At 37.0% G+C, this 15,436-nt stretch overlaps 2 protein-coding genes across 7 annotated transcripts in view; one reads left to right on the top strand and one right to left on the bottom strand.

Annotated features, from left to right (window-relative positions):
- The window catches only part of mon2 (MON2 homolog, regulator of endosome-to-Golgi trafficking), a 448,157-nt gene that overhangs the window by 105,295 nt on the left and 327,426 nt on the right, over positions 1 to 15,436 (bottom strand). The window lies entirely within an intron of this gene.
- si:ch211-230g15.5 (polyhomeotic-like protein 3) overlaps positions 1 to 15,436 on the top strand; it is a 32,669-nt gene that overhangs the window by 15,321 nt on the left and 1,912 nt on the right. For all 3 annotated transcript variants that reach the window (XM_024282108.2, XM_024282107.2, XM_036212276.1), the window contains 6 exons: positions 3,644 to 4,546; positions 5,791 to 6,128; positions 6,630 to 6,795; positions 8,232 to 8,343; positions 8,487 to 8,607; positions 10,988 to 11,291. In XM_024282108.2, coding sequence (XP_024137876.1) covers positions 3,644 to 4,546; positions 5,791 to 6,128; positions 6,630 to 6,795; positions 8,232 to 8,343; positions 8,487 to 8,607; positions 10,988 to 11,291 — 1,944 coding nt within the window. The remainder of the gene's footprint in view (positions 1 to 3,643; positions 4,547 to 5,790; positions 6,129 to 6,629; positions 6,796 to 8,231; positions 8,344 to 8,486; positions 8,608 to 10,987; positions 11,292 to 15,436) is intronic.

Genomic DNA, 15,436 nt, shown 5'->3' on the forward strand with positions numbered 1-15,436 from the left:
TCAGCTTCAGCGTTTTTACCTATCAGCTTCAGCATTTTCAGCTATCAGCTTCAGCATTTTTAGCTATCAGCTTCAGCGTTTTCAGCTATCAGCTTCAGCATTTTCAGCTATCAGCTTCAGCATTTTCAGCTATCAGCTTCAGCGTTTTCAACTATCAGCGTTTTCAGCTATCAGCTTCAGTGTTTTAGCTATCAGCGTTTTCAGCTATCAGCTTCAGCGTTTTCAGCGATCAGCTTCAGCCTTTTTTAGCTATCAGCACCAGCATCTTCAGCAGCCAAATTCATGCTATATATCTAGTTCATAATTATGTTAAAAAGTTACGGTTTAAAAATGCAGTTTTAGAGTGTTCAATAAATGTTTATCCTGTTCGTCCCGTAAACTAAGGTGTGTTTTGGCCCGTTGTGGAATTGAGTTCGACATCCCTGCTTTAGAACGACACATCCCAAAAATAAGAGAAATAAGATTCAAAAAACAATACAGTCAGAGATTTGTTCATGATTCACAGATAAATTTACGTTTCTCCTGCTGTGGTTTGTTACATATGAAGAAGAGACCAGTAAGATGAAAAAACATAAGTGTTGAGGGAACCAAGAGAGGCTTCGAGGCAACGCCCTGCAGAGCTCCTCTGAGGAGCATCAGGGCCCTCCGGAGAAACGGAGCAGTCACTGAAGGAGCAGAAAGGGCTTCAGTAATCCTTAATTACAGACGTTCAGATCCTTACACATTTATCAGAGGATGTAATCCAGAAAATAAACCCTCATGACGCTCAGATCGTTTCCTGACAGAAGCAAATTCTACAAGTACTAATGTTATCGTTACTTCTTACTGCGATAACAACTGTTTGTTGAACAGTCGAACGAGAGGATCCTTTATATGTAATGAACTGAGACAGATTCAGCTGCCGGCTGTTTTAGTGGCTCTCATCTCGACACGACCCTCGGCCTCCTCCTGGAGCTGCCGTGAAGCAGGTTCACGATAGATTAAGCACAAAGTCGAATGATGATTGTAAAACCATAAACCTTTTTTCACGTCAGAGGCCAGTAAACATGTGCAACAAGTTTCAAGTATCTTCAGTCAGTCTTCCTTAACAACTGTTGATTTCAGCTGTCCTGGTTAATTTTTAGCTAGATTTGTTATACTTCATGACTTTCAGCTTATTTTTATTTCATATCAATTGGATATGGTAGGGCAGGGGTCTGCAACCTTTTGTGCTATAATTTGGAGCTAATTTTTACTGACCAAAACCCAGCAGGAGCCGTGAAGTCCCATTGTACCATCTAAAATATACTAATTATGTTTTTGAAAATATTAAGCCATTTAAGTCACTTTGTTCTACATTTTTTACAGTTAGTTTTTTAAATGCATAAAATAATGGAATATAGAAATGTCATATTTATTTTATATAATAAATTTAACTTCTTTTACTTTTGACAACAGCACATCCAAGTTCCTTTCAAAATAAAATAGTTCCTGTGTCAATAAGATGCTTCTGCTGCAGCTGATTTACTTGAATAAAAATGCAAGGAAGTCAAACATAAAATTGTTTAAATCATAATGACATTGGCGCACCGTGACTCTTTTACATTTTTAACCATCAAATATAAACATGAAGTTGGTGTAGAATCCAGTTTTCAAACAAAATATTTGCAGGTCTCATGTAAATAATGAGATTATGACATTCTAAGAATAGACCATTTTGACATTTTGACATAATTTTACTTGTCAAAAATCTAAACTAAAAAAACAAAGCATTATTCATTCAATTTGTCTGCATTTCTCTTCAAATGCTCCGGAGAAAAGGTTGTAGACTCCTGAGGTCGGGCTTTTAAGATAGCCATGTTTGGAAGATTGCTAGAGAAAAATCCTTTCAAAACCCACTTCAGTGTGTGTTTTTGTGTTTTTGTGGCCTTTCTCTGATAATGGAGGACGTATATTAAGGCAATTAGGCTTAAAATTGCATTACAAAGTATTTCTGTATGCAAATCACGATGAATCAGGAGCAGACAGAAAACTGAAGTTTGAAAAAAAGATAACTTTTGGACATTGAAAATACAATAAGAAGCCACAACCTTCCTGCTCCAGTCTGATCATCCACTTACAGACAAATAGATCCATGAACATCTTTGTTTTCCTCGTCTGAGCTGGAGATAACTCGGATATTGCTCACCATTTATTTGTACCACCAATGTGAGGTTGGAGTTTCAGAGGCTGTAAGCTAGTGGGAGAAACTGTAAACAAAGGGATAAAGCACATGTGTCAAAGTCAGAAAGTGTAAAAGTTATTTAAGGTTTAAGTTGATTTATTCTGGAATAATATCCCTGCCTTCCTGCTAGAAAGTTTTGATTTTTAAGTTTTCAAAATTGGCATTCTGCATGATTTTTAGACTATTTTGGCATTTACTAAGATTTTTTTAGGCTGCTTTGGAGTTTAGCTAATATTTCAGCTACATGCTAGCTGTTTTGGCTAACCAACGTTTTGTATATTTTTTGGTTTTTTTGGCTCATTTGGTATCTAGCTAATATTTTAGCTGGCTATCAGCTTCAGTGTTTTCAACTATCATCTTCAGCGTTTTTATCTATCAATTTCATCATCTTCAGCAGCCAAATTCAGCTTACAGGATTCACTCTAGCATTATCACAGGTAATACTATATATCTAGTTAATAATTATGTTAAAAAGTTAAGGTTTTAAAGTTTTAAAATTGTAGTTTTAGAGTATTCCGTAAATGTTTATCCTGTTCGTCCCGCGACCTAAAGTGTGTTTTGGATTTTGACCCCCTGTGTGATTGAGTTTGACACCCCTGAGATAATAGGAAGTGAGGGGAGGCTTACTCTTTGCCACAACTCAGAGTCATATTTCTAATGAACTCCTGCCGCTCTGCAGAAACTATTTCCTGCCTGTGGAGAATTCTTTCTCCTGAAACTTTAGAGGCAGTAAAAATGCATTCCACTCCAACACAAAGGTCAGAGGTCATAGCCACAATACAGTTTTTATGTCTTGATATCAGGAGTATGCATATTTTTCTATTGTTTTGGCAATTTTATTGATACCAGTTATACATAGTTGCCACGACAACATCACCAGTCAATGCCTACAATTTTGGAAAGTCTTTGTAAATAATACAAAGTTAATATTTATCCAAAGAGTATCATATTTTCCAGAGAATAAGTTACAGTTTTTTTCATAGTTTAGCCAGGGGTGCAACTTATACTCAGGAGCGACTTTTTTTTTTTTTCATTTTTTCAGACATAAAGGCTCATGTATTTATTATTTTCCCAGTAAACAGCAGATGTCTTTTAGAGGTTGTTTCCTCTAACAACTGCTAGAGGGCGCTGCATCTGAATTATTTGCTCCTGACAGCGGCAGAAGAAGAAGTGTTGTTCAAAACGATCATGGAAGAGAATCTGATTGTTTTCCTCTTAAACATTGATATTTATCTTATACAGATCAAGAGATTAGTATTCTTGTATTTATTTTTAGCGATGCTGGACTTGGTGGATTTGTTCTGAAACGTCAGACTTTTCTCCCAAAAGTGCGACTTATATATGGTTTTTCTTCTTATTGATTTGACATTTTTTGCTCTTGGGATTTATTCTCCAGAAAATACGATAAATCCATAAAACTCTTCTGCTTTTCTTTCACAGCTCTCTACTCTCCAGTTCGAGCTGTCCCCCTCAAACCCCGCCTTCACTCTCCAAACAGCCACAGAGTGACGTCACCCCGACAATCCTTCCCCCTCCAGCCAATCGCAGCTGCTCCTTCCAGTCAAGCCCCGCCCACCAGCCGTCCGTTGAAGAGCTGTCCGTTAACTCAGACGATGCTCGGTCCAGGCCAAAGCCAGCACCGGCCGTTATCTGTTAACAACCACTTTGAGTGCTCGCCGTCCGCGGCGAGGCAGCTTCAGATCATCGCCCTCTCCTCTGGCCGCCAGTCGGTCGCCGTGCCGCAGCCTACGCCTCCAGCTGCAGACTCACCTGATCTGTCCAGCCAATCAAAGAGAACTGTTAGTGCAGAAGACAGGATTCCTCTGCCTCTAAACTCCATGACACCTAAAGCCGCCTCCTCGCGGACTTCACCGCCATCTGTGCAGAGCCTGGCTTCCCCCTTAAACCCACAAACTCTGACCCAGAGAGGGGAAGAACCGGAGGAGAGGAGCAAAAGGATGAAAACTGAAGACAAGGATGAGGGGAAAACCACGAGAGACGTGCAAGTGGGAACAGGAGACCAAAGAGAAAAAGTGAAGGAGGAGGTGGAGATGAGATGTGAAGATCAGATGGAAGTGACAGAGGAAGGGAGGAGGGCGGAGGAGGAAGAGACTCCCATGGACCAGTCGGAGGTTCCTCTACAGCACCAAACCACAACGCCGGAGACTGTTAAGGACTCCAGGGAGGAAATAAAACCAGCTCCAGATCCCGTTCTAGAAGCCCCACCGGAGCCAGCGGTCCTAGACCAGAACCAGAGGCTGCCAGAGCCTCACAGAGACCTGCAGCCCGTCAGCCACGAGGACTTCTGCGAGAACATGTCCACCCAGTCTGACAATCAGTCAGGTAACGGTCCAGAAACGCTCCAAGCCTCAATCTGATTACTCTTTATTTATTCAGGAAAATCCCAACAGTGCGTCAGCCTCTGCTTTTCTGTTTAACCCCTTAACACCTGGAGCTTAAACACTAAATCTTTAACATACTGTAACTTTTCAACCATAAACACGATAATTCCAGTCGCTCAGAGCCGCTTTTCTCCTTTAATGTATGTTTGGGGCTTCCCCGATCAAAACCTTCGCGTTCACGCACATTTCTAAGATCATTATCCGGCTCTAAGCACAATATGCATGGCGCTTTGAAAGTTAAACCAGATTTAACTTTAACCAATCAGGAGCCCTGATTTTGTAGTGATGTATGGATAATGTCCCTTTTAATTCACAAATTTCACATGTGTTAAAGTCAAGGCCCAGGGGCCGGATCCGGCCCTCCGAATAATAATATCCGGCCCTCCAGATAATTTTATTTTATTGTTATTAATGACCCGATGTTATTTTGTGCTTATTTCTAACTAGTATAATTTTGAAAAAATATATTTTTATGAAGAGTAAAATATTGAAAGTTATTTAAGGTTTAAGTTGATTTATTCTGGAATAATATTCCTGCCTTTTTATTATTCATAATTATGTTAAAAAGTTACAGTTTTAAAGTTTAAAAAATCGACATTATGCTAACTTTTTGGCTAATTTAAGCTATAAAAATTGTTTTTTAGGCTATTTTGGTGTTTAGCAAGTTTTTCAGCTACATGATAGCTGTTTTGACTAATTTAATCTTTTTTTTCTTTAGTTTTTTAGGCCATTTTGGAGTTTTACTAATATTTCAGCTACATCCTAGCTGTTTTGGCTAATTTAGGCTTTTTAAAAACATATTTAGGCTATTTTGGAGTTAGGCTAATATTTACACGCTAGTTGTTTTGGCTAATTTAGGCTTTCTTTGTTTTGTTTTTTTAAGTCATTTTGAAGTTTAGCTATGTTTTCAACAACATGCTAGCTGTTTTGGCTAATCTAAGGTTTTTGGTTTTTTTTTAGGCTAATATGGCTTTTAGCTAATATTTTAGTGCCTATCAGCTTCAGCGTTTTTAGCTATCAATTTCAGCATCTTCAGCAGCCAAATTCAGCTCACAGGTGTGTTTTGGGTTTTGGCCCCTTGTGCGATTGAGTTTGACACTCCTGGTCTAAAGAAAAGTAAAAGCAGCATTAACAGTATATTAATGCGACTCTATTTTTTCCTTGGTTTTTTTGTCCTCCCTCCAGCACTCTCCAGCCTCTCCTCCCAGTCTCCTCCCTCCTCGCCCTTCGTCACCCCTGCAGCAGAAAACCCAGCACCGCCACCTCTTCTGCCTCAGTCCGACCAGCCGGCGGACCTCAGGGTGCCGCAGCCCAAGGTGCAGAAACTCAGCCAAGCAATGCCTGATTCCCAGCCTGCGGCTGAAACCGAGCTGGAGCATCTCGACCAATCAGAAGACGAGTCTGAGAGTTTCGATCAATCACTGAACAGCCCCTGGGAGCCAAGGGCGTGGCCTGAAGGCCGTAAGGTTCTGACTCACCTGGTGGAAGGATTTGTCATCCAGGAAGGACTTCAACCGTTCCCTGTAAATATTTCACGTTTGTTTGAAACATTTTTTAATGTTTTTCTTATTTGTCCACACGAGCTCTTTGACATTTACAGTGAACACACATATGTGTGTGAGCTGATGGAGAAGCCTCTGGCTGCAGTGTGCAGACTGAGGCCTGCTCGGTCTGCACACTGCAGGAGGGGAACTGAACTTCTCTGCATCTGTTCTGAGTATGTGTCAGTATTCATGTGTGAAGGAGCCAACAGGTATGTTTGTCATACATGAGAGTGTGGACAGGCACTACCCTTTTGGTAAACATCCACACGTGGCAGTACTGACTTGACTCTTTGTGTTTGTAACTCTGCCCCCTCCTCTGTGTTTCGTTATTCATCCCTCTCTACCCGTCTTTCCTGTCTCGTACCTGTTACATCACAAAGCCCCTCAGCGCTCTCCGGTTCGCTCAAAAACAACTGAACATACAAAGTGATGAAAGAATACATTTACCAGTAAGGTTCACAGAACTGCTTTGGTGTGCAGGTGAACCGCTCGTCCCTGCTGGTTCCTGAACAGGTGACCAAACCGCAGGAAGTCAACGGGACCAATGGGAAAGCAGCACTGCCAGAGACGGACGCAACAAAGCAACGGGAGAACTCCACCGACTCGGAGGAGGAAGAAGGAGGAGATACAGACAACACGGGAACACGTAAGACTCCAATGTTTTAGTCTGAGGGCTACAGAAACACACCTGCTGCGAATACTCCAGTTAGCAAAGTCAAAATGAAGAAATGAATTCCACCAACTATTCACAAATCCTATGAATCCAAGGATAGGGAATAAGAGAACATTTATAAATGTACATAAAGACACACACACACACATATACATATATATAATATGTAAAGTCCCGCCCACCAACGTCATGAGAGGTGAGCCGTTCAGAATGGACAGACACGCCCCCACCTGTGTAGATTCCAGCCCAGTCAACCTGAAATCCAGCTGAATCAAACTTCTCCCCCAAAAATATTATTTCATCATTTTTTACAAACACAATAAAAAAAATATGAGGAAAACAGAAAAAGCTGAAAAAAAAGAATTCCAGGTAAAACGTTGAATAGACAGCAGAGAGAAATTCTTTTTTTTTGGCTACCTGGTGTGACTTTAGCCTGGATTTTGTTGTATTTTCATTCAAAAACATGTTGATTAGTTTGTTGACAAATGTTATTCTTGTTGTTTTTATAAAATGACACCTAAAACTTTCATTCTATGTTGTAAAAGGAGTTTGGTAAACATTTTTGAGGTTTCTACTGCGATATTAATCCCATTTTTCCAGATGCAATTTTCTGTTTTTGCATGATTTTATGTCCAGTGTGTGAATACAACATGGAAAATGACAAAATAAAGGGAGGGTCACATAGGTGAGGTTGTGCTGATTAAAATGATAACAAATAAGCAGCAGGTAGTCTTTCAAATTCAAAATACAGAAAATTCAAATTTCGACAAAAAACTGAGTTTTAGATCTTATGCTCCAAAGGGTTAAAAATAAACGTTCTAAGTTCACAATTTTGTGTGTGATTTCATATCGGGATTATTTGCAGATAATAAGTGGCTGGCAAATACTGTAGCTAAAAAAACAAAAAGGCGATTATTCGCCCTAATATATGTATATATATGTATATATATATATGTATGTATAAGGGTATGTCCACAGAAATATGATAAAATTTACATTTTTTCAATTTCTTTGTTATTATTATTATTATTTCTACAACAACTGGGGGAAAACTTGTATTTTCAGATCAACTGCAACTTCGTTTTTTTTTTGCATTGTTTCTAAAGCTTTAATCAAAATATGACATTTATAATTTCTTAAAGCTGATAAAGTCACTCTAATTAATGTGTTAACGTGCTAAAACATATTTTTTTATCAGGGTTATTTAAACCTAAATTATAAAAATATTAAACCCACAATATAAAAAATAATATCAAATAATGTTAACATATAAAGATTTATAACATTTATAATCTAACAGTAATTTTGATTGACTTTATTGTGAAAGGGATGTTGCAGTATGGAGCATGCTTCAGCTGTAAGCCCTCGCTGCCCTCAGGTGAGGCTGACCAGGTGTGTGTGTCTCACAGGGGCGGGCCACAGAGACCGGACTGTGCTGCACTGTCAGTTCTGCGGGAAGAGGGGCCACGCACACAACTTCATGCGCTCCAAGCGCTTCTGCTCCACTTCCTGTGCTCGCGGGTGAGACCCGGCCTGTACACAAAGCAGAGGGGGTTACAGTCAGGGTGGTTGTGGTTGTGGTGGGGTCTGCAGCAGCAGCACAGGTGTGAAGCGCAGAAGCAGGAAGTGTGACGGCCGTCCCTCCATCCGTCTGCCTCTCTCAGGTTCAACGTCCGGCTGACGAAGCGTCTGCGAGCTCTGAGTGCTGGCAGCCGCACGGAGAGGCCGCGTCCCGCCCTCAACCGGGCCGAGTCGGTGCCTGGGAAACCCCTGCTGCTGCGGCTGGTAGGAAACCTTTAAGCCCCGCCCCCTTTCCATTCAGCTGTGATGAAACAAGCAGACCATAAAAACTGAGTGTCTTATTCTGTCACAGTGATCCTAAATAGTGTGTGAAAACCGTTGATGAAAGAAAAAAGTAAGAAGTATTAATTCCATCAATAATATTACATTTTAGGTGTCGGGCACAAACTAAAATCTGTAGTTTAGATCATTTTGGGACAAAAATTTAATTATTGTCAGCATTTGTTTAGATTATTTATTTGGGGTGCCATTTGTAAATCTGCAAAGTAACATTTTGAATTAATGTTTTCAGATATTTAGCGTGTTTTAGGAGAAAAAAAATAGGTCTCCTTTTTCAAATGCATATTATCACCCTTTAAATTAATATTTATTTAGAAACGTTACATTTACTAACCAAATATTTAGATAGCAAGCTAAAGATTTAATTTTAAGCTAAATATGTATTTTAAAATTATGTATTTAGCTTATAACATTTTTTATTTAATGAAATTAAATATTTACTTTGCACATTAAATATTTATATCTAATCTAAATATTTGTTTTCCAAACCAAATATTTACGTTTTGTAACCAATTATTTAGTTTAGAGCCAAATATTTTCTCTTACTTGAAAAAAACCGAAATATATAACTAAAAACTAAATATTTAGTTTAAAACTAAATAGTTTAGCTTTTAACTAAATATTTAGCTCAAAACAGAATATTTAGATCGAAGCTAAATATTTATTTTATTTTTTTTTCACTAAATGTTTAGTTATTAACAACATATTGAGTTTAAAACCAAATATTTAGATCCAAGCCAAATATTTAGTTTTTAACTAAACATTTAGTGAGATAAATAAATATTTAGCTCTAAAATAAACGTCTTGTTACAGAAGTTAAATATTAAGTTTGGAAAACAAATATTTAAATTAGATCTAAATATTTAATGTGCAAGCTAGATATTTAATTTAATAAAATTGAATATTTAATTTGTAAGCTAAATATATAATTTTAGAATAAATATGTAGCTTAAAATTAAATATCTAGCTTCCTAACTAAAAATTTAATTAATAAATGTAGCATTTATAAATATATTAAGTTAAATGGGGAAAATATACATATACATACGCTAAATATCTGTAAACATTGATGTCAAAATGTTACATTGCAGATTTACCAATGGAAGCCTATATATTTAAATTATTTAGATGTATTTGTTTAGATTTTGTAGCAAGAAATGCAAAACCTTTTGTTAACAAGATGAATTGAAATATTTTGTTTTGACACAGAAAGATAGCATCAGTATTATTATGCAATCTCAAAATGTCCACAAAAATATGATTCAAATACAAGTTTTTTTTATTTTCATGAAATTTTAGGTTTTAAAAAGATTCACAAAAACTTACAGTTTTGGAATTTACACCATAACAACTCCAAACCCTTTTCTTAAACTAAAAATACGATCTTTTTCTTCTTTGTGTGTTTAACCCCTTAACACCCGTCATCTCAAAAATGCAACAAACCAAATTATTTATAAAATTACCTAAATTAAGCATGTACTTAAAAGTGAAAACATAAGTGAATATCTTTTTTTCATTGCTGGGAATAAATTTTGGCATTAAGGGGTTAAATTCTTCATTTGTTTGCTAATTTTTTTGACAATCTATAAGTTTTCACCAAATAGTTTTTCAGAAATGGTCCAGACTTTCCAGGTGATCCGGTTGGTTAAGAACCACAGTGACAAACAGCTGATTAAGACCCAATTCAGATGTAAAATTTTGTCTTTTTTTTCATTAATTTTTTTTATTGGTATTTTTCTTTTTTAAAATGAACCTGAACCTCATAAAACATGATGATGGAATCAGTGAAAAGTTTGAGCAAAAGCTCACAGTTTGTTTTTATTTGTTCATCTGGAAATAATTTGAACAAGAGCAAGTAGAAAATCAACTTTATATGAGCTCTGCAGAAGCAAAACTAAAGATTTTTTTGGTAATGCCTTTACTAAAGTATTATTCTGACTAAGACTATATTTTTTTTTATTTTGTTTGTTTTAATGCATTTTGGAAACTTGTTTTTCATTGTATGTTCTGTTGCAGGAAGTTTTATGATGAGGTATATAAATTTAAAAATAGCCTATTTTTTAAATACTAAAGTTCAACTTTTTTCGAAGCCTGAGATTCAGATAGAATTTTAGATTTGCAATAAAAGAGTAAAACATTTCACTCAGAACTTTAGAGTTCTACAAACGTCCACATGAATTAAAGCTCTCTGGTTTATTCTCAGAATCGTATGAGTCCTGATGTTGAAGTCGTTTACTCCTGTCGAGAAAATCGCTGTTTAGAAAGCTGGGCCCTCACCTGTTTTCACCCATGTGACCTCCTCCAGCCCCGCGACCTCTGGAGCGCCGGCCGCCGTGAGAAGGAGGGAAAGGAGAAGCCGGGAGCAGCAGCAGAACAGCCAGACAAGGAGGTGGAGGAGCTGGGAGGATTCAGGGGCGAGGATGAGGACAATGGACCGGAGGAGGATCCCGCTGTTGCCATGACGGCCAGAATGGACCACCGAGCCGCCCGCAGGGCGAGACGAGCGTCCGCTCCCGCCGTGACCACCTCGACTCCCACCACCACCTTCAGGCCCGCCCCCTCCCAGTGGAGTGTGGAGGAGGTGACCGCCTTTATACACACGCTGCCGGGTAAGTTAGTGCGGATCCCTGTGGGAACTCCTGTGAAATGTGTCACTTAGATTTATGCTTCATCCAGAGGCTCCAGCATCTGCAGATGGTTTGAGCGAGGAGTTGGGGGCGCCACGCAGCCACGTTACATCAAATTAGCAAACACATTCATCCAGAGCAACATATGACTTCTATAATGGGGAGGGGGGAACAATCTGGGGTTGCACACTTTGCCCAATTTTCTAAATGCCCTGTGTGATTGCTTAAGCATTCACACTATAGTGATTGTCCTGCTCCTTGACGAACGTTTTCAGTACATAAAAACTCCATCACACTTTCAGTGATTTCAGCTAACGTTCAGCTCGTTCAGGACATTACTGATTGTATTTTTGGTATTCATAAACTTTATAGTTTTTGAAATATTAAGCAAAATATGCCCCATAGGAAATGAAGGAGAAAGTCTTCAAGTTTCAACATTTTAAGTAGATTAGCAACAAGTCTTTAAATTTTCATCGACTATGTTTTAATCTTTTATAGTAATTTTCAAACCAATTTAGATAATAACAGTTTAGCTGATATTTTAGCAACATGCTAACGTTCTTGGTTAATTTGTTATCCGCTGATGTTTTAATACGCTAATTTAGAGTTTAGCTTCTATTTTAGCTACATGCTAATGTTTCTGACTAGTTTCGTTTACTGAGGTATTTTAGGCTATTTTGGAGTTTAGCTAGTATTCAACCCAAGAAGACTTTCGGTATAAAAAGTTGCCCATCACTTTTGCCAGATAATTTTTACCGGATATAATAAACACAATAGAAAAAATGGACCAAAATATGATAACACGTGATAAATTCGTTCTTTTTTTTTCAACATGGTATATGCAACAAAATGGAAAATAAAAACATAGGATCCAAAGATCCTAAAAGCTTGAAAATTATGGAAAGTTATCAATTTGAAAACAAAAAATTCATAAAAAATAAAATATGATGTTGGAGACTTGGTCTTTGGTCCATCCATTCCTGGGAATGTGAGAGTTTACTCAGGGACCCATGATGTGCATCTACTGAATCTTTTTATGCTAATTTGGAGTTTAGCTCATATTTAATCAACCCACTAAATATTTTTTCAAAATTGGCATGTATTAGGGAGTTTTCAGCAGTTCTACCACAAGGTTTTCAGAAATTTAGGCCAACTTCAGTGCTTTCATTGTACTTGAATCAAATTTCCAGTCTATTATCAAATTTAACACTGTGTAAATAGCTTTTGCATTTTCTGTTAATTGTCTCACCATTTTCAGTAAAAAGCTTCAGCATCTTCAGCAACTGCTTTCAGAAAAAGCATTTACACTAGCGTCATCACAGCTAATGCAACTTTTCTAGTTTTATTTTAGATTTAGTTATTTTTCTCTTGAGTTAAGCAAGTCCTAAAAGAACAAGTTTTTTTTTAGAAAAACCCGTCCAATCTCAGTGAAGCAACAATAGTTAAGTCATTGTTCCTTATTTAACCCTTAAACACAAAATCTTTAACATATTGTAACTTTTCAACCGTTAACACAATAATTCCAGCAGAATCTACTAGAATGATCGTGTTAAAGGTTGAAAAGTGACAGTAAATCAAAGAACATAAACACTGGAGCTCCGGTGTTAAAGGGTTAATGGTAAATATCTTAATTTATCAGAAATATGCGTACATATATTTGATAAATGTGATAGCTTTGACAGCTCTACCCCATTTATTCACTGAAAGTGTGAATATATATAGAAGCCGATCAACAAAGACAGTGTAAAAATATTTCCCTTCACTTTCTTATTTAAATGAAAATAAACAAGTTTATTTCTTATAGACGTTTAGTTACTAAATTGCGAATCTGCTTCATCATTTTTTTCTTGTTCGCCTCCTTTAAATTGTCTTCTTTAATTACACTTTATTGGTTTTTCTACAGCTTTATCTGACCTTTTTTAAATGACAAACTTTATTTTACTTATTTTCCTAATTTCTAATGACAAAAATCACTGCAATCATTGAATAAAAATACTGCTTCTGTGGCCTCATTAAAGTTATTTAGCCAAATATTTATTTTCACTCAAAATGGGCTATTTACACTAAAGCAAACCTAAAAATCAATATGAATTTATAACGTTTTTACGTATAAAAATGGTATTAAACCTCCTGTGATGGCTGGTAACTTGTCCAGAGTGAACTTCACCTGGCAGTGGTGGTGATAGGCCCCAGCAACCCCCTGAGGGATTCAGTGGGTTTGAAAGATGATTAGATGATACATAAAAATATTTATTCAAGCAATAAAATACATTTTGAAAAACTTTTTATACTTTAGGCTTTTGTTTTTTTTCCAATTTTATTAAAGTTTTGCTTTCTTGCACGTTTCTCTTGTGTCTGCATGTTTGTCATGGTAGATTCTTTGAGGAACTTCTCACAGCGGTGCTGTTGCAGCCTCCCCGACTCCTCTGGTTAATTAACTGTTTTGTAAAATGCTGAGATGTAAATGTGCGATGAAGTAATGAGCATTCTTCTCACCACAAACTGTCATTCCCACTGTGGAACATCTGCAATAGATTGAAGAGACGATGAAGCCCAGATGATCTTCCACAAATAAATATGTGGCACCTCCCAACAGAACATTCATGCCACCGGAAAAAAATATTTATAAATGTATTTTAAGGAAACATCTTCTTTTTAAAAAGTCTGAATTTCTAATTCAAATGACTTTATAAAACATATTTTTGGACATCTTTTAGGTTTTTCTTATAGTTGTTTGTGTTTAGCTGCAACTAGAGAGCTAGAAACCCCTGAGAGATGAGGAGGAGAGAACCATGAAAAGGATTCAAACTCATCTAGAAAGAAAGACTCCTGGATCTCCAGAAGCGCTCAGTCAGATGAGATGATAAACCTGATTTCAAGCAGCTTTTCATGGCAAAGCAGAAATGCTCAGCATGAGTCTGCTGCCTCATGGATAGCAAAACTTAGTGTGGAAGGAGGACTGACAGCAAAAGAAGAGGAGAGGCAACACTGAAAACAATGACATCATCATTTTTGGACTTTGCCTTCTCCTGACAGTGGCAGGGATAGGCCCCAGCAACCCAATGACTCCCTGAAGCAGCTAGGGGTGTCTAAGTTAGTCGGACAAGGGGCCAAAATCCAAAACACACCTTAGGTCGTGGGCCAAACAGCATACACATTTGTTGAACAATATAAAACTGCTTTTTTAAAATTTTTAAAACCATAACTTTCAACATAACGTACCATTATGAACTAGATGCATAGCATTACCTGTGATAATGTTAGTGTGAAAGCTGTAAGCTGAATTTGGCTGCTGAAGATGCTGAAATTGATAGATGAAAATACTTAGGCTTATAGCCAGCTAAAATATTAGCTAAAGGCCAAATTAGCCTAAGAAACTAAATAAAAAAAATTGGTTTGCCAAAACAGCTAGCATGTAAATATTAGCTTAACTCCAAAACAGCCTAAAACATTTAAAAAGAAAAGCCTAGGTTAGCCAAAACAGCTAGCATGCTGCTGGAATATTAGTTAACCTAATCAAAATAGCCTATAAAATCTCAGTAAATGCCAAAATAGTCTAAAAAGCTAGCAGAAGGACAATTAACTTTAAAACTTTAAAACCGTAACTATTTTTTAAAACATAAATATGAATAATAAAAAGGCAGGAATATTATTCCAAAATAAATCAACATAAATCTTAAATAACTTTCAATATTTTATTCTCCATAAAAAAAAATATTTTGTCAAAATTATACAAGCTAGAAATAAGAGAAAGATTACATTGGACCATTAATAACAATAAAATAAAATGATCTGGAGGGCCGGATCCGGCCCTCAGGTCTTGACACACCTGATGTACAGGGAATCATCGAGAGAGGAGGTAACATTGAAAAGGATGACATTATGATTTAAAGAGTACTGTTGCAGAGTGATTTTCGTATTTTAGGCAGCTTTCAGTTTTTTAGGCTATTTTGAATTTTAGCTATTTCTTCAGCTACATGTTAGGGGATTTGGCTAACCCAGGTTTTTTGTTTTAGTTTCTTAGGCTAATTTGACATTTAGCTAATATTTTAGTTAGCTTTCAGTTTCAACATCTTCAGCTGCCAAATTCAGTTTACAGCATTCTTGCAAGCAATGTTGTATATCTA

The sequence above is a fragment of the Oryzias melastigma genome, linkage group LG6 (assembly GCF_002922805.2).
Source record: "Oryzias melastigma strain HK-1 linkage group LG6, ASM292280v2, whole genome shotgun sequence".
Lineage (NCBI taxonomy): Eukaryota > Metazoa > Chordata > Actinopteri > Beloniformes > Adrianichthyidae > Oryzias > Oryzias melastigma.